The 19,343-nt window shown below is 48.0% G+C and overlaps 1 protein-coding gene across 1 annotated transcript in view; it reads left to right on the top strand.

Annotated features, from left to right (window-relative positions):
• The window catches only part of LOC135821428 (uncharacterized), a 45,409-nt gene extending 26,555 nt beyond the window's left edge, over positions 1-18,854 (top strand). The window contains exons 15-26 of the mRNA XM_065334493.1: positions 37-126; positions 562-654; positions 2,850-2,978; positions 3,639-3,711; positions 4,717-4,869; positions 7,077-7,204; positions 7,783-7,823; positions 8,281-8,445; positions 9,610-9,688; positions 15,879-16,541; positions 17,604-17,798; positions 18,120-18,854. Of these exons, the coding sequence (XP_065190565.1) occupies positions 37-126; positions 562-654; positions 2,850-2,978; positions 3,639-3,711; positions 4,717-4,869; positions 7,077-7,204; positions 7,783-7,823; positions 8,281-8,445; positions 9,610-9,688; positions 15,879-16,541; positions 17,604-17,798; positions 18,120-18,361 (2,051 nt within the window). The 3' untranslated portion in view covers positions 18,362-18,854. The remainder of the gene's footprint in view (positions 1-36; positions 127-561; positions 655-2,849; positions 2,979-3,638; positions 3,712-4,716; positions 4,870-7,076; positions 7,205-7,782; positions 7,824-8,280; positions 8,446-9,609; positions 9,689-15,878; positions 16,542-17,603; positions 17,799-18,119) is intronic.
• Positions 18,855-19,343: the final 489 nt, after the last annotated feature.

The following is a 19,343-nucleotide window of genomic DNA, read 5'->3' as shown; positions in this document are numbered from 1 at the left end:
TGCGTGTGTGCTGTTCTGTCTATGTCTCATTTTTAGACACAACACCACCACCCAAGCCTCAAATAGCCGTCAAGCCCAAGCTGCAGACCAACACCAGAATGCCCCAGTTCCAGTTTACAGTCGAAGGTAGGATGACCCAGTGTGTGTTGGTGTGTGTGTGCTTGCGTGCGTGCGTGCGTGCGTGTGTGCGTGTGTGTGTGCGCGCGTCGCGGCAGAATGACTGAGCATAAGTTCATAGTATTGTGTGACGGTTTCAGTTCACATTCGCAGGTAGGATAACTGACTTAGTGCTTGTCTGTGTATGCATTGCAACGCAATCACGGTGCTTATGTTTGTGTGTGATGGATTTTACCGGTATTGGATGACCCAGCAAGTGTAAGAATCACGGGTCTTCACTCATTCACATGGCGTGAACGGGATATTATCTCTTTCACCTTTTTCTTATCATGTATATCTGTGCGGACATTGAGTGTCTTTTTTCATGCACATGCATGTACCTACTACCTTCTGGGCGTATTTAAATCTTTTCCATTGCCTCTCTTGCTCTTTCCCTGCATCTAGGTACTCAAATCGGCGGTCTGTCGTACAGCTGCCAGCTTGCCTTGCCCGGCACACGGCCAATCAGCTTCGCATGCTTTCAAACAACTGATGTCTGTGAGTGCTCGCCGCGTCCCCATCCAGACTAACATAATCGTATCTCTCCACATTTTCACACGGAGAGAGGGGTGGGGGCTCAATTTGTCCTGCTTGTGTGAAATAGCAACTCGTTGAAGCTGAACACACACAATTCCAGGACTGCCAATTTTCTGTGCGTTATAATATGAAGGGGTGACCTCTGGCCGGAGGGTCAAGAGGAGTAAAAGGGGGCAGTTTCTCCCCCCCCCCCCTGTAGAGACCGAATCATTTTTGGTATCTTGAGGGCCTGAAACTCCTCGTATTTTTGCATTTTAGTCCACAACCCAAGTAAGATAGTGTAGCATCTGTTCGGTCGGCTTGTCGGAGCAATCGGAGTATTTCCGAAAAACCGGAACAAGTGGCAGCCCTGCAATTCATACCGATGTAGGAAGTGAAACGTGGAAATATCATGTGCAATGTATGACTATTTTTAAACTGTTTTGCCTTGTGTTGTTTCTTGAAGGGTGGTGACGTGTCTACGCATGCCTTGTGTTGTTTCTTGAAGGGTGGTGACGTGTCTACGCATGCCTTGTGTTGTTTCTTGAAGGGTGGTGACGTGCCTACGCATGCCTTGTGTTGTTTCTTGAAGGGTGGTGACGTGCCTACGCATGCCTTGTGTTGTTTCTTGAAGGGTGGTGACGTGTCTACGCATGCCTTGTGTTGTTTCTTGAAGGGTGGTGACGTGTCTACGCATGCCTTGTGTTGTTTCTTGAAGGGTGGTGACGTGTCTACGCATGCCTTGTGTTGTTTCTTGAAGGGTGGTGACGTGTCTACGCATGCCTTGTGTTGTTTCTTGAAGGGTGGTGACGTGTCTACGCATGCCTTGTGTTGTTTCTTGAAGGGTGGTGACGTGCGTACGCATGCCTTGTGTTGTTTCTTGAAGGGTGGTGACGTGCCTACGCATGCCTTGTGTTGTTTCTTGAAGGGTGGTGACGTGTCTACGCATGCCTTGTGTTGTTTCTTGAAGGGTGGTGACGTGCCTACGCATGCCTTGTGTTGTTTCTTGAAGGGTGGTGACGTGCCTACGCATGCCTTGTGTTGTTTCTTGAAGGGTGGTGACGTGCCTACGCATGCCTTGTGTTGTTTCTTGAAGGGTGGTGACGTGTCTACGCATGCCTTGTGTTGTTTCTTGAAGGGTGGTGACGTGTCTACGCATGCCTTGTGTTGTTTCTTGAAGGGTGGTGACGTGCCTACGCATGCCTTGTGTTGTTTCTTGAAGGGTGGTGACGTGCCTACGCATGCCTTGTGTTGTTTCTTGAAGGGTGGTGACGTGCCTACGCATGCCTTGTGTTGTTTCTTGAAGGGTGGTGACGTGCCTACGCATGCCTTGTGTTGTTTCTTAAAGGGTGGTGACGTGTCTACGCATGCCTTGTGTTGTTTCTTAAAGGGTGGTGACGTGTCTACGCATGCCTTGTGTTGTTTCTTGAAGGGTGGTGACGTGCCTACGCATGCCTTGTGTTGTTTCTTGAAGGGTGGTGACGTGCCTACGCATGCCTTGTGTTGTTTCTTGAAGGGTGGTGACGTGTCTACGCATGCCTTGTGTTGTTTCTTGAAGGGTGGTGACGTGTCTACGCATGCCTTGTGTTGTTTCTTGAAGGGTGGTGACGTGCCTACGCATGCCTTGTGTTGTTTCTTGAAGGGTGGTGACGTGTCTACGCATGCCTTGTGTTGTTTCTTGAAGGGTGGTGACGTGCCTACGCATGCCTTGTGTTGTTTCTTGAAGGGTGGTGACGTGTCTACGCATGCCTTGTGTTGTTTCTTGAAGGGTGGTGACGTGTCTTCGCATGCCTTGTGTTGTTTCTTGAAGGGTGGTGACGTGCCTACGCATGCCTTGTGTTGTTTCTTGAAGGGTGGTGACGTGCCTACGCATGCCTTGTGTTGTTTCTTGAAGGGTGGTGACGTGTCTACGCATGCCTTGTGTTGTTTCTTGAAGGGTGGTGACGTGTCTACGCATGCCTTGTGTTGTTTCTTGAAGGGTGGTGACGTGTCTACGCATGCCTTGTGTTGTTTCTTGAAGGGTGGTGACGTGCCTACGCATGCCTTGTGTTGTTTCTTGAAGGGTGGTGACGTGCCTACGCATGCGCAAAACCCGACCTCTAGCCGAGACTGAAGCGAACCATGACATTTTGTTTTTGTTTTGTTTTGTGTTGCTTGTCATACTATCGTGTGAACAGCTTCTGCTGCGTCCCCGGTCCAGGGAGTACCCTCAACTGGTCTATTTGAGGGACCGTACACGATGCAGGTAAAGGCCATCGACGCTGCCGGTAACCAAGGTGCCTCGCAGCGCCACGACTTCACTGTCGGTGAGTGGCTTTAATACCTGGTTGTAGTTGTACATGTGCACGTCCAGCCGCATCCATGCCTCTTCATGTCTGCCGGAACCGGGCCGGTTGGTCAGGTTATCACCGGACCACCGACTTTGTAACTACCAAAACATGTTTACCGCTGAGCAAGGCATACGTCCCCGCCATATTATACACAAACTGGATGAAAGACTCTGGTAGGACCGGACCAATTGAAAACCCGCTTCCGGCTGTCCTGCACTTCCAGGCCATCGAAGGTCGTTGCAAATTGAGGGCTGGCGAATTGTGCAAGCTGGCTCGGATTTTACCACGCACAACTGTAGTTCACTGTGAATGTGAGGTCTGAGGTCGGCCGAGAGTCAACTAGGTCTTACCACCCATTCCTCCTCAATTCCAAGTGGTGACCTCAACGTCACGCTCTAGAATGTTGAATAATGTACCCGTGCCGATGGCTAGCCATACAATTGGGGCCGAGGCCTAAGCAATTTGTATGCTTGTTTCCTATTCTGTGTGTGTGTGTGTGCGCGCGTGTGTGCGCGCGTGTGTGTGTGTGTGTGTGTGTGTGTGTGTGTGTGTGTGTGCGCGTGCGTGCGTGTGTGTGTGTGTGTGTGTGTGTGTGTGTGTGTGTGTGTGTGTGTGTGTGTGTGCCTCGGCCACCAGATCTGGAGGCACCGAATGTTGTTCTGGATTCCACCACACCCAACACGCTCAACGGTGAAACCACCAACTCACCGTAAGTCAGACCGGGAAACCTGTATACATTGAAACCTGTCTAAGACGACCGCTCAAGGGACCTTCAAAACGTGATCTCCGTTACCAGGTGGTCTCCTTGTCCAGGGCCATTTGAGTGGACACAGCATCCCTTGGTCTTGGTTTCAGTGGTCCTTCATAACATGTGGTGGCCTTATCCAAGTGGTCACCTTGACAGGTTTTGACTGTACTATTGAGATCTCAAGCGGAAAGGTGGTTCTTGACCAGAGAGTTGTACGACTCCTTGTTCTTGACCTGCCCGGTACGCGAACCCGTCGAATTTTTTATTAATGTAATCTCATTTATAACTGTACACTGAACAGTTCTTTATTCTTTTTTTATTATTCTTTTATCCCAAGATGGCGTGACGCCAATAAGGAAAATTGATAAGTGTGATAGAACTGGTACTAGCCAGAAACAGCTAGATAGAAATTATCCGGGAAGGCAATTTGCAATGGATCAAGAAAAACAAGCGGGGTCGATAGCTTTTGTATGCACATGCAGGCACGTGGCTGCAAGGCCTGTGCAAGCCTCCAACTTGCTGTCTCCTCTTAGATCGCATGCAGATGCTGTAGGTTGTCAGAACCTGCTTGACGTTCACATCCTCCGAAATTGTTACAAGGAGCCCTTGTGGATGTGCAGTTTCCATTCCCATGTTTGGGTTTTGTCTGTTAGCAAATTTTTGTCATCAAGTGTACAGTGTTTTACTCTCTCATTGCTTTTTGATCCATGTGTTATGGTAGTTGTATTCCCGTAGCTATGCAGAAGACGCTACTTCTGTAACGTCTGGCGTTAGCCAGGGTCCACACAGCTTAAATGTTGTTTCCTGTATTTTAATTTTGTATATTTTTCTCACGGAGAAGGCGGACAGCCCGAACCTGCCGGTCTTCAATGAATTGTTTTAAGTTTTTGCCCGTACAAGAGGCGGTTCGAGCTGTCGATAAACAATAATAGCAAATATGCATGCTGTGATATGTGTGCACTGCAGGTCGATGACATTCGCCTTCCATTCCATCGACAAGTTCCCGGAGCGCACGGATGCCTTCGGCCACTACACGACCATCATCCGCAACCCTTGCCCGCTGTACAACTGCACCATGCAGTGTAGTCTTGACAACGCCCCGCTCACCCCGTGTGTCAGGTAAGAATGTGTTGGCAGTGCTCGTTGTCTCACACCACTATGCAGGTCATTAAGTTACACCACTATACAGGTCATAAAGTTACACCACTACAGGTTATAAAGTTACACCACTCCAGATTATAAAGTTACACCACTATACAAGTCATAAAGTTACACCACTATACAGGTCATAAAGTTACACCACTATACAAGTCATAAAGTTACATCGCTATACAGGTCATAAAGTTACACCACTATACAAGTCATAAAGTTACACCACTATACAAGTCATAAAGTTACACCACTACAACGGAGGTCGGAGGCAGAGTAGCTGTAACTTAAAATTGACTTTAACCCGTTGGCGCCCGTACAGACTGTCAAGAAATCGAAGGCTATCCTTCGATGACTTAAGGCTGTAACACACTCAGTCTGTATCCAATACTATACACATTTCGTGTCAAAAGAAGCACAAACGACCCACCTTTGACATGCCAAAAGTACCTTACTGTCTGATCAGGCTACGAAAAAATCTGAAAACAGTCAACTTTGCGTATAACGACACTCAGCGGGGCAGCAAAAAAGTGTCCTTTATATTCGCGAAGTGTCCTTATACCCAAAGTCTCATTATATGTATTACAGTTAGATGGGACTTTGCTCTGGGCATGGGAAATCTGCCGTTATTCGCGAATTGTCGTTATATCCGCAGTCTTTATTAGCGCCTTTGATCCTAGACGGTGGTTGCGTTCCCACGACGGATGCAGAAAACTGGGCTTCCAGCCGAGTCTCACGCGAACCGTGACATTTTATTTTTTTATTCTATTTTTTATTAGCGAAGTCGACTGTGTGTGTACACACAAGGTGCTGCAGTGTGTAGAGCCAGGTGCTCGAAGTCCGTACATGGTATCCTAAGTTCGTACGCCCATAATTTCATGTTCTGTTATTGTATTCGACTCAAATATTTAATGGAGGGGACAGTTTGGTATGTTGTTTTTTGTTGTTGTGTGTATTTTAATTCGCAAACGAAACGGGCAGATCTGCCCAATGAAAAAGTGGCGAATGCAGATAGAAAGCAGTAATAAAATGAAATTGGGGACTGATGTAATTAGGATAGAGGTGGAGAAAAACTAAGCCAGCTGATCATCAAACAGGACGTTTGGTACTCTAGGTACTAAGGGTGTGCGGGATCATGCTGGCGCGGAACTGGCGGAGCGTGGAGATGGCACGTATATCGCTGGGTAAGGTGTTCCACAGCTGGGCGCCCCGGAACGCGAGGCAACCCTTGCCGAACCTGGTGGAAACTGGCGGTTGGAGCAGACCCATGGTGGAGTGCAACCTAGTTGGGCCAGCTGACGAAGGAACTAGGAGGGCTTGCAGATCAGAACTTGCGTGCCCATTCCGAGACCTCCAGACCAGAACGATGAACTTCTGCCTGAATATCTCGGATACTCTGTAGGTATCCAATGTTCTCCTCGCATAGCAATTTTCAGGGATCTACGATAAGCAGAAGTCCCATTCCACGCGAGTGGGTTTTCGAGTGTCCATACGAAATACAAATTGGGTTACATTTCATGCAAAAATCAACTTTGCCAAGACCGATTTCGAACGGACACAGCGTCAAACAGACCTTCACTCAATCATCAAGAGCCAGCTTAGAGCTGAGAATGGCCAGAGGAGTAGAATTTACAGAGAACCACCAATCCTTGCAGAAAGGTTGACACTCCTGGCATCTCCACCACTATTTTCCGGCGGTTTTCACAGCGCGGCTGCTTCTTCTCTGAGCTGACTAAAAACAGCTTGCATTTCGGCAACAAACTACGCTTTTGCAAGAAATACTGGTGGAGGCACATGCCAAGCATATCCCTTCGGTGCTTTCGTCGTAACCGAGGGATTGCAAGTTAGCAATTAGTAGAAATATGTGTGTATTTCGAGTCACCTCTGATCAGTACGGACTTAGAGCACCCTCTGCGACACCAAAATTTGATAGCGAACTCCAGAGAAACAGATCGGATCGAAAGATGGCCTGGTGCAATCGAGCCTGGCCTCAGAACAAACTTGGACAAGATACCTTCCATCCACGAGCAGGATTCTGGCAAGTGATCATTGCTAGTGTGAGTTTCAGCTCGGCAAACACACACTGTAAAAGTGTACGGACTTCGAGCACCTGGGTTTACTAGGATGCATTTAACCCATTGTGTTTTGTTATCCTCTCCTTGATTATGCCCGTTCAGCCCGATTACGTACACCTCACTGACTGCCGTCGGCCGTGTGGAGCGTCACACGTTCCGAGTGGTCGCTACGGACAACGCCACCAACGTGGGAGTGGGCCCTGACGAGCTGCAGTACAGCTGGAGCATCGGTAAGTATCTGTTGTGCACGTGTGTGCATGTCCGTGTTTGTGTTTTGGGTGGGGTGGGGGTGCGTGGGCGTATGTTTATATGTGTGTGTACATGCGTGTGTGCGTGTCTGTGTGTGCATGTACATGCGTGTGTTTGCATGCTTGTTCATTTGTTGCCCAGTAAAACCTGGTTTAGGCGACCACCCCACGGTGCAAGCAAAAGCGGTTGCTAAAGCCAGGTGGTCTTTAGCACCAGGTCCCACAGTGTCTGTGTAGAACTGTCCGTGCATGGAAAACGGTTGTTGAGAGCAGGTGGTTGCTAAAACCAGAGGTCGTCTACACCAGGTTTTACTGTGTCTACCACTTTCTATTCTTTTTAAAGGAGAAGTGCATCGATTTTTCAAGTAGGGCTCAGATGAAAGACCATTAGATATCGGTTCGAATGGCGTATCTCTCGCTTGCATACGGTAAAAAATTTGTCTTTCGTCTGAACCCTACTTCAAAATCGATGCACTTCCCCTTTAAAGAAAGCAATAAAGCTTTTGTGCATCCCTGTTGTGGTGACCTTGGTGTCATATCTTTTCCTTTGCTGCTTGTAGATCGTATACCTCCCAACACAACCTTCACCCAGACACCATCGGTAAGTTGTCCATGGGAGACACACAGGTTGAAATTTCTTTCAAGCCATACCCTGAAACTCTTTACTGAGTGGACACAACGGGCAGCTGCTCCGTGAAGCTCACACTTCCTGTCAAACTTGACACTGGACTGAGTTTGGCGAGACAAGTAAGCCGCACGCGGACAATATCCCACCTATATTGAGATATAAACTACCTACTGTCGTAGTGAGTCCTGCTGGTCGGACCATTTCCGGGCGTTGAGTTGAAGATATCGACCCATTACAGCATTGCAAAAGCTGTGTCCATTACCATGGCAGACCAGAAGAAGTATATTGACCTGCGACAATGGATGTGCTCCTTGCCGAATGACACACCACTCCAGCTCCTGTAGAAGCTTGATCCGCTTCGATGCGAAAATGATATTATGTTTGCATCTGGTTAATCTGCTTTGCCTCCTGTTCACTTGTTCCACTGCAGAAAGCGATAGCTATTGACAGTGCCACATTTGAGTGGACCACCACCGAGCCAGCAGCAAGACCACCGCAGTTCTTCTGCAGTCTGGATAACGGTGCTCAGTTCAACTGTACGCCTGTACCAACGGCCGGTAGATACCGATGGACTCTCCAGAATCTAACGAATTCGGTAAGGATCCTGTGACTCCCGTATCGGCCTTTGTGTGCCCGAGTGTATGCGTGCGTGTGTGTGTGTGCGTGCGTGCGTGAGTGCGTGCGTGGGTGTGTGTGTGTGTGTGTGTGTGAGGGGGGGGGGGGGTGTGGGTGTGTGTGGGGGTGGGTGGGTGGGTGGGTAGGTGTTAGGGTGGGTTGGTGGGTGGGTGGGTGTGTGTGTGTGCATGTGCGCTCGTGTTCTCACTTGAACTTTCCGACATTCGCTATCATTGCGTACGCAATGGGCAAGATCAAGGTCAAGGTCAAGGTCAAGGTCAAGGTCAAGGTCAAGGTGTGCATGTGTTTGCTTGTACAATTGTGTACAGAGGCATACATGTATATGTATGGCTCAGGGGCATGGAAAGCTATATTTAGTCTAGTACGGTCACCCATCTCAACTACAATTTACTCGTCAGGGAGGGGTGGCTGAGCTGAAAATTTCGAAAATCTAGAACGCAGGTCAGTGTATTTCATTGATTCACGGGGTACCTACGGCAAAACTTGGTACGGTCAATACCGTAGTGACCGTACAGTGTCCGACGCCGCTGCGTCGGGATGATGAGGTGCAACGGTTAGCCTTGTACTTTTGTAGTTGAAACCATTGCTCACCAGTGCGGCATCTAAGGAATCTCAGTGCACTTGGTGCATTCTTTTGGTGCGTCTCCAGGAAGTGTGGACAGAAAAAATGGGTTTTAGTCCTGGAAGGGCGAAATTTGAATGGGCTGAAAGTTTGTACACTCTTACCATGAATACTACTGTATATCACCTTATGTTTGGTGTTGTAAAATCTTGGTAAAAGCCAACCCCTGACCTTTCGGTGTAAGGATAAATTCGGTGTGCATGGCACCAAAAAAGCAAACAAAAAAACGACATGTATAATGTTCATGTACCATACCATGTACCAGTGCAGTATACAAGTTGATTTTTTTAATTTGACACTGATTTTCACGATTTTTACATATTTTTGGTATTTTGGAAAATTTAGGTGTAGTGTTAAATAAGGTGATCCAGGACCAGTACCGAAGTTACCGAAATTTAAATTACACTGAAACAAAGGTCTTATACAGTATACAGAGTCAGAAAGTGCAACAACTACAAGCGCAGGCGTGTTTGTTATTCATGTGCATCCTTGTCATTCCAGTTCAATCACATCTTTGCAGTGGTGGCTGTTGACTTCTACGGCAACGCCGCTCCGGCCATCACGTACGCATGGCAAGTCGGTAAGTGGGGGTTCCTGCTCGTTGTCGTTGCATGGTTAGATGTGCGGGAGCGCCGGAAACAGTTTTTGACTGGTCCGGTGTTATCATGGACTTTGATACAGTTTGTGTACAAAACTGCAGGCACACAGTCATGTCTAGCACAGTAGGAAACACGTGTTGGTGGTAGCCAAAACGTTGATCCGGTAATACCGTATTTCCACAAATAGTAGGCCGGTCTACTATTTTTTCAACCTCGTCCTAACCCGGCCTTATAATCGAGGACGGTCTTTTATTCTTTCAACCCAGTTTGACCCCGGTCTTCCATTTCTCGCCACACAGTTTTACACCCATTCTTCCATTTTCTTCTACACAGTTTGAGCACGGTCTTCTATTTTTTTCCCACTGTTTGAGCACGGTCTTCTATTTTTTCCCACAGTTTGAGCACGGTCTTCTATTTTTAACACAAGAACAAAGACTCATTTAGTAGGCCCGGTCTTCTAATCGGAGACGGTCTTTTATTTTTTCAATCGAGAGAGGGACCAAGAGAGTGTGCGAGTGAGCGAGCAGAGAGAGAGAAGGAGAAAGATAGATAGAGAGATAGATATATAGAGAGAGAGAGAACGAGAGAGAGAGAGAGAGAGAGAGCGAGAGAGAGAGAGAGAGCGAGAGAGAGAGAGCGAGAGAGAGAGAGAGAGAACTAGAGAGAGAGAGAGAGCGAGAGAGAGAGAGAAATAGAGAGAGAGAGAGAGAGAGAGAGAGAGAGAGAGAGAGAGAGAGAGCGAGAGAGAGAGAGAGAGAGAGAGCGAGAGAGAGAGAGAGAGAGAGAGAGAGAGAGAGAGAGAGAGAGAGAGAGAGAGAGAGAGAGAGAGAGAGAGAGAGAGAGAGAAAGAGAGGACGTGTTGGCAGAACGGCTAGCAGTTGGGGTGGACCCGCTATTGAAATACTGCAGAGTTGAAAAATGACTACCCTTTGCTTATCCTATTTTCAATGACATTGATTTCGATACAATTGTGTAGGTTGGACAGCATGTGGTGCAATCGGAGGAAAGCAGGTTGAGATGAAGCTCTTCACAGACGTGAAGAATTTCACAGATTCTCAGAAGCGTTGCGCCCAACTTGGAGGAAATCTTTCGACAGTACAGACTGATGTTGAGAGGAAATCTTTCGACAGTACAGACTGATGTTGAGAGGAAATCTTTCGACAGTACAGACTGATGTTGAGAGGAAATGTGCCGACAGCGCTATTACTACTTGTGTTGCCTGTGATCCAGTTAAAAACTTTCAGTGTGGTGACTGTGGTCGAACATGTCAGATTTGGGCTGGACTTCATAAAACCGCGAATAGATGGAAATGGCTAACGCATAATACGTCACTACGTATAGACGAGGTGAAGTGGCGCAGTGGGGAACCAACAGATGACGATTCTCAGAAATGTGGGTACCAGTACAATGAGTTCGCAGGCTTGGGTGACTACTCTTGCTATATCCAGCTTTCTTACCTGTGTCAACGTTCCAATCGGCCATGGGCCCGTATGCACCTGTTTCCCGTTCTGCAGCAGATCAGAGGCGCTTTGCTTGCAGTGCAGTGCTATGGGTTTCACTTCCTGGCAACCTTCGTGTGACGGTGTCATTCATCACGCCCAGCAGAACCGCACGCAGATCATCCCCTACACACTGTAACTGAGGAAACGCCAAAGTTCTGTCGATGCCCTCCCTACACGGTCTCTCTACGCTGACACATTTTACATTCTCATTCTCAGATTGTTTACTTTGTTCCGTAGAGCTGTACGAGTTACCTGCGTGGCTTCATACAATGCTGCTTTTCCACTCCTTGTTCCACCGCTTCAGCACCTCCACAGCCTTCTACTGCCAGGCATTGGAAGACGTGCTCCGAGCACGATCACCTCCCACACTGGAAATAGAATCAGGTAATAGAGGAAGCAAGTTCAATGGAGGGTGGTAGCTTCACAAACAGGATAGTAGCAGAGGGCTGCCACTTTTCTGGTGGCAGAAATCAGAAGCAGTGTCTGAGGTGTTCAATGGCAGCGAGTCGAGGGGGGCAGCGACTCCTTTAGAAGCCGTAACATTTTTAGGATTTCAAGGGCTCGAAACCAAAAATTAGTGCACTTTCGTGAACAGTCGTTTCGGTCGGTTTGTCGGAACAACTGATTAGAGGTTGATAAATATGGTGGTAAAGACACACCTGGCAATATGGCGGTAAACACACGCCTGCCCACACACGCCCTCTAAAGTGGCGGATTTAGAGGGGGGCGAAGGGGGCACCTGCCCCCCCCCCCCCCCTTCAGAAGCGCCGACCGACTTTTTTTTTTACTGATCTCGATCGAAACCGAGCTCGCGCGCACTTCCCGTGTAGATGACAAGGCCCAGTCGCTGTACTGCATGCACAGTACACATTCATGCACTGGTGCACCGGGTCCGTAGATCGATACGCGGTACGCGTGTACTGAACTTGTGAACTGTCAACTCTCGTCGCGTCGATCTGTATTCCGCGATCCGCGATCCGTGCGCACCAGAACTACGGTTTTGGTCTAGTACTGCACTGTACTCGTAGTACGAAAACAAAGACGGTACAAGTGCAAGTACACAGTCCAAAACTTCGAATGGCAATGCATAGATTTTCCTGCCCTTGCCTTGCAAACTTCACTTGCCTTGGCGTTCCAGAACCTCGTTGTTGTTTTACAGCAGTGCGAAAATGAAGAGAAGGAAGCAACTTACCTTGTTTGATTCGCTGCCACCTGCGAAGGAAGCTAGGACAGCTGCTAGTGGATGTGCCGCTCGTGAGGATGTTGTAAATGTCGTAGAGTCCAGTCCCCCCACGGAGCAGATCGCAGCGTCGTCAGCCGAGGACATGGATTGTCAGAATGCAGTTGAACTGGAAGTGATGGAGGACGATGACAGTTCGAACCAACAAGTTATCGCGCAGCACCATGGGCAATCAGCGTCTCAACGACCTGATTCTACTCTTCGTCCATAAGGACATCGACCTGGATGTGGATGCCGTCATCGACCGGTTTGCACGGATGAAGCCCAGGCGTATGCTGCTTTCCAACGCAATCACTGCTGATAGCTGAACTAATAGTACGAGTATTTCACACTTGCATACCAGCATTAGAAATTAATCATTTTACTATACAACTTGAACTAAATAATTACAGTCGACTTCGCTAATAACGACTGCGGATATAACGACAATTCGCGAATAACGACATAATTTTCATGCCCAGAGCAAAGTCCCATCCAACTGTGACACATAACAATGAGACTTCGGGTATAACGACACTTCGCGAATAAGGACATTTTCTGATGCCCCGCCGAGTGTCGTTATAAGCGAAGTTGACTGTACATCAATTCATAAAACATCACAAACATCATAAAACAGGTCTTTTTCCGTTTGGTTGGTACAATTGCTGATTGTTATATTATACCAATAGTGCCCATACATTTACATGTTCGAGTATCACAAAAGTCATTGTAAAAGTAAACTTGTTCCATTGAGCCTGTAGTGTGCCCCCCCCCCTTGTTTCGGATCCTGGATCCGCCACTGCTCTAAGCTGCAAAGTTCTGGCACAGAGCTCTCCTTCTCACCACCACCACCATCAGTTCGTGCCTGGCGCCTCGTCGATGCATGGTTGGTGGTATCTGATATGGCAGGCTGGTACATCAAGTAGCGCATGGCACATAGAAGATGACAGAGCAACGACATAGCTCGATTGCGACGTACGTTTCGTCCCCGCTGGACTCATCAAGCAATCTTCTTCTCGGATGTCGCCATACGGAGCTTGACTCGGGAGAATGAAGTTGAAGACACCACTGCAGCTGTGCTTATGGTTGCTAAATATGGTGGTAAAGACACACCTTGCAATATGGCGGTAAACACACGCCTGCCCACACAGGCTCTCTGAGCTGCACACTTCGGGCACAGAGCTCTCCATCTCACCACCACCACCACCACCATCAGTTCCCGCCTGGCGCCTAGTCGATGCATGGTTGGCGGTATCCGACATAGCAGGCTGGTACAACATAGCTCGATTGCGACGTACGTTTCGTCCCCGCTGGACTCATCAGGCAATGTTCTTCTTAGATGTCTTCATACGGAGCTTGACTCGGGAGAATGAAGTTGAAGACACCACTGCAGCTGTACTTATGGTTGCTAAATATGGTGGTAAAGACACACCTGGCAATATGGCGGTAAGCACACGCCTGCCCACACGCGCTCTCTAAGCTGCAACGTTCTGGCACAGAGCTCTCCTTCTCACCACCACCACCATCAGTTCACGCCTGGCGCCTAGTCGATGCATGGTTGGCGGCATCCGACATAACAGGCTAGTACATCAAGTAGCGCATGGCACCTAAAGGATGACACAGCAACGACATAGATATGGTGGTAAAGACACATCTGGCAATATTGCGGTAAACAAACGCCGGCCCACACACGCGCTCTAAGCTGAAAGGTTCTGGCAGAGAGCTCTCCATATTTAGCAACCATAAGTACAGCTGCAGTGGTGTCTTCAACTTCATTCTCCCGAGTCAAGCTCTGTATGAAGACATCCAAGAAGAAGATTGCCTGATGAGTCCAGCGGGGACGAAACGTACGTCGCAATCGAGCTATGTCGTCGCCGTGTCATCTTCTGGGCGTTGTGAACAATGGCAAAGACAAATACCACAATCATCTTCTCGTTGTACCTCCTGAATGCAACCCAGCTCCAGCGGACTTTCCACGGCGTCGCTAGCGAGTTCAGCATTTTCATACGCACTACGGTGATTTGGAAATTCCTTTGCTTGTGGGATTTCCACGAATGGGAGGGCATAACCAGGCAAGACGATAGTTTGAATGAACCTAGTATCATGCGCCAAAAACTAATATTTTTAGCTAGGTTACCTACTTCAACATCCTGAGTTCTTACGAAGTGGGCAGCGCTGCCGCAGCGGTCGCATGCAAGCCTCGGAGGTCTGGGGAGGGGGGGGGAGGAGCTCCAGGGGCAGGGGAGGCTGTGATGCCCGGGGTGATGTGGATCGGTGGTGTGCCCCAGCCCCTGGAAGTGGTGGCTGGGACACCAGGTCGAAAGGGCTGCCTAGCTAGGGGAGGGGGGGGGGGAGCTTCTGCCTAGTGCTCTGGATGGCCGCCATCAGCTTATCAGATTTCGAAGAAGAAGCCATGATGACGACCATTTCACCCCCTTCTGGAAACGACTTGCTGCCTCGTGGCCATGCACATCTGCAACAACAGGTCCGTTGTAGTCCTGCGTTGAAGCGTGTTGGTCTTCGTACGACCTCGTATTCCAAGGCCTTTAGGCGGAGCTGTTCCACGTTCCTCGACTTGATTTTTAGATTTATGGACTCGCCATCTGTGTCGCGAGCTGGGTTCGTGTGGAGAAGAATACAACGATGAGTGTGACGACGACGACGGCGTTGGCGATGATGAACACTAACATAATGGCGCAGATGGTGGCGATGACGCTTGACGGCCTCTTACTTTGCTGTGGGACGAGGATGCGGACGAATCGCCGTTGCCCTCGTCTACCTCCCTCAGCCCGCCTCCCAACAGCCGGATCCTGAGGTCACTCTCCTCCCTCTCGGCCTCATATTTTTCCCGCATACATTCCCGCTGCTGACTCAACTCAGCAGCGAAAGGGGATATGCGCCTTGGAGGCATTTTGGAATAACAATTTGGAAAAGATGTTTCTACGTCCAAGGGCAATTTAGCAGCTTAAGAATGAGAAACAAACGCATGCGGCAGCACAAAACTATTGACACCTCTAACTCAGACATGGCCGTTCGAAAAGAACAACGTTTCTTGTATATTTCGTAAAAACTCAGCCAACAAGAATTGACACTCTACTTCGAAAACTCGAAAAAGTACCAGCTGATGAAAAAAAGTAAAAAAAAGTACCAGGTTATGCTGAGCATAACCCTTACACAAACCGTCAACCGTTATCTTTTCAAAACTGATCTTAGACTGGTTAATCGGACTAACTGTTTGAGCCCTGGTGATGATGATTTCTGATGATAATCACATGAAACCGACATTTAAATCTTAAGTTATAGCTTCATTATTGCGATATGAGTGCGCTCACTTTAATTCCATGGATATTAGGTTACTTGTCTCCGCGCCGACTTCTCAATTAAATGCAATTCTCTCCCTCTTCCTGGATTCTCTAATGATTTTTGTCTGGTTGCATATATCCCACGCAGATGGTGGGTGGTCAAGCTGGACGAGCTACGGGCAATGTTTTAGTGTGTCAGGAGGAGGTTGTTCAAAACAACGCAGCCGCACCTGCACCAATGGTGGAGCCCTGTGCACTGGACATTCGCAACAGCTTCAAAATTGCAGTTGTCCCGTGAATGGTGGTTGGTCACCATGGACAGCGATAGGTGCATGTTCAGTAAGTTGCGGAGGCGGCCAGCAGCTTATCGTGAGATCTTGCACCAATCCCACTCCAGCACATGGCGGGACCGGGTGTACTGGTCTCCACAACCAGACCATCAGTTGTCAAACTAAACCATGTCCTGTGGATGGTCAATGGTCCAATTGGTCACCATACAGCCAGTGCAACGCAAGCTGTGAAGGAACTCAAGTCCGAAATCGATCGTGCAACTCTCCGACCCCAGACTATGGTGGAAAGATTTGTATTGGAAATTATACTCATCAGCAACCATGTGGCAAAATGAACTGCCCAGTGGATGGCGGATGGTCGCAATGGTCTGGAAATCTGGATGCGTGTTCGGTTAGCTGCGGAGCTGGAAGTCGCACTCTGAAACGATATTGCAACACACCAGTGCCACATCACGGAGGATTAAACTGTTCCGGTGTTGGAGCAAAAACCAAACCGTGCTTCCTAGGCGAATGCCCCGAAGGCAAGTGGTGTTGTAGCATACATGTGCAACTTAGCCTTAGCCAATTTAAAGTGTCTGAACTGTGGTCGATTACCTCCTTATACCGACACAAGGTCATAAGAAACGGGTAGTAATCAATTTGAGATATGCTAATATTTCTAGAATCAATATAAATGCCGCAATAACAGTCTTCACTCGTCTTCAAGTGCTGCCATGTGCATCGTATCGTCTGGCCCACCATACGTGTGTAATGTGAAACTACAGTGTAAAAGCTGGCAGAATCCAAGTACATGCGGTACCAGAACACTGGCTACGTCATTATGTACTATGTAGTAAGGTGTTTGGCGTCAAAAATGTAAAAATCTTTCTATCCATTGTATACATGTACAGACTCCTTTACGGGCAAAATAACACACAACGAGTATTTTATCAAGTTTTTAACTCGGATTATGGTGAAAAAGGGGGACAAAAGATCTGGTTACATTGGTGGACAGTTAATCATAACTCGTAACATGTTGTCCTCCTTTTTATCAAGTGTTGCGCACAATTTCAACTCAAAGTTCTAGAAAAGAGCAAAATCACAACAGCATAAAACGGGCAAACCTACTTAATAGGCAATCAGCAGAAAGTTACTAGCCAGTACCCAGTGTGCCCTCACAGAAAGTTACTACCCAGTACCCAGTGTGCCCTCACGGTAATGAGTGAGTAACTTGTTCTTGAAATACTTGTACCAGAGTCTGAGAGATGTTTCGTCCTTTGCGGGCTCATCAGCGCAGCACAGAGAAAATGAGGCCAAACCTGGTAACAGTGAAAAAATGAATATTTTTCCCAAGCTAGATGTAATCCAGGCCCGAACGTACCTTGCCAGTGTGCTCAAAACTGAAAAGTCAGTGAGCTCTTTATAACGCAAACAGCAAAGGCACTAACGCACACCAGAGTGCTCAACTATTACGAGAGCAGGAGCGAAATACTCAGTCTGGGGACAGAACTGTTTCGTCCTTTGTGGACTCATCAGCCCAGCACAGAGAAAGTGGGGCTGACCTTTGATAACTAGCCCTGGTATTGTATTTTCTCGTTTCTCAGCTCCATCAACTGTCGAACTTACTTCGACGGCCAGCGAAGTTCACGCAAACAGTGGCTCAGAGTCTCACGCCAGCACAAGTGGCTCCAAAACTGTAGCAATCGGCGCTGGTGCTGCTGCGGGTGGATTGTTTGTTCTGACTCTAGGAGTCCTCCTTCTCTGCAAATCGAGGATTGTCAATCTGAGAGATATTAAGGGTAAGGCCCTCATTGTCTTTGTCATCGTTCACAAGAAGTGGTTCCTGTATTCGTCCAAGTTCATTCCGGGAAAAATAGGAATCATGCCCCGGAAACTCAATGAATCTTGGAATCCTCTGGTATTCTAAATAGATTGATGGCATTCAAATATAAAAATCCCAAGTCGATTGCTATTATTACCAGTATAAATTACAAGAGTACAATTCTACTTATAAAAGACTGCCGAGAACCACGAACTGGTAAACTACACAACATGGGTGAACCAGAGTATTTGATATTCATCACATGTTAATATTCCCTCACGTGTTTCACTCTTCACAGATGGCGAACGGGAACTCAGAAATGTGTCCGGGTCTACTCATCTTGTGTCTGATTCGGACCAGAACATTCCACAACGCTTGGAGGCCAATGTGGCGTATGAGGGCTGTGAACTCACTAGGAATGATGCGTATAGCTGTGTGGACTCGCGCCTCAATGAAGTGCTTAGTAACTCTGAAGCTGGCGGCGTAGAAGAGTCCGAGAGCACCACGGAGGGACAATACACTTACAGCCGTAACCTGTAATAATACAAATGGTCATCTATAACTTCAAAATACATTATCATCATCTGCTTGAGTTATGTACAGCGAGAGTAAACTGATGTCAATGTTGCAAAGGGCACACTTGTCCCGCCTATATCCACTTCAACGTCCACTCCTTATCTTCTATCCCTTTGTCTACCCTTTCAACAGTTGCATTTCTCTGGTCCAAAACGTTGCCACACAGCAAGTGGCCCGTTGCGCAATTACGGTTTGCAGATCAACAAGATACAATACTATAATTATAATAACTACATTATGCCCTCGAAATAAACATTGTACTCTTTTCAGCACACCTCCATCTAGCAATCCCAAGGGGATTGTATCCTTTCAATTGTCGAGTATTGTTAACGATCTTCTCATTGCTATAGCCCTGGAATAGCTGACTGCACACGAAATAGCTGCACACGTTAATAATTTTGGTACTCGCTCATTTGATCCTTGTCAGTAAATACTTGTTAACAACCACACAAGCCGACCTGTTTGGGAGCTATTACGTGTTGTATTATCAGGACATAGGCAACAATTGCCGCATACAGTATGCAATACTATGGTCCAATGCCGTAGTATCGCAAGCACCAAAAATGGGGGCAACAATTGCCCGGCGAGAATTCCGGCGTGTCAATACACGAGCATACGGTAGGGATGCACTTGTGAGCGCATGTAGGCGCGCTTGGCTCAATGCCGGCCTGACCCACGATCCCTACAGTTCTTAGGCGTGTCAATACATGAGCATACGGTAAGGATGCACTTGTGAGCACATGTAGGCGCACTTGGCTCAATGCCGGCCTGACCCACGATCCCTACCGTTCTCCCTTCCGGGATGGCTTAGAATAGAATGATGGTTAGAGATGATGGGGTGGGTGGTGGTGCTCAAAAACTGGCCAAAGGTTGTCAAGCGATTTGACTGTTGGCGCAGCAAGGATGAAGAAGAATCAGCATCGAGAGCCGGAGTAATGCGCATGCT

The sequence above is a fragment of the Sycon ciliatum genome, chromosome 7, assembly GCF_964019385.1.
Source record: "Sycon ciliatum chromosome 7, ocSycCili1.1, whole genome shotgun sequence".
In the NCBI taxonomy this organism is placed as follows: domain Eukaryota; kingdom Metazoa; phylum Porifera; class Calcarea; order Leucosolenida; family Sycettidae; genus Sycon; species Sycon ciliatum.
The sequence above is the reverse complement of the archived record's forward strand: the minus strand, read 5'-3'. Positions and strand labels throughout refer to the sequence as shown.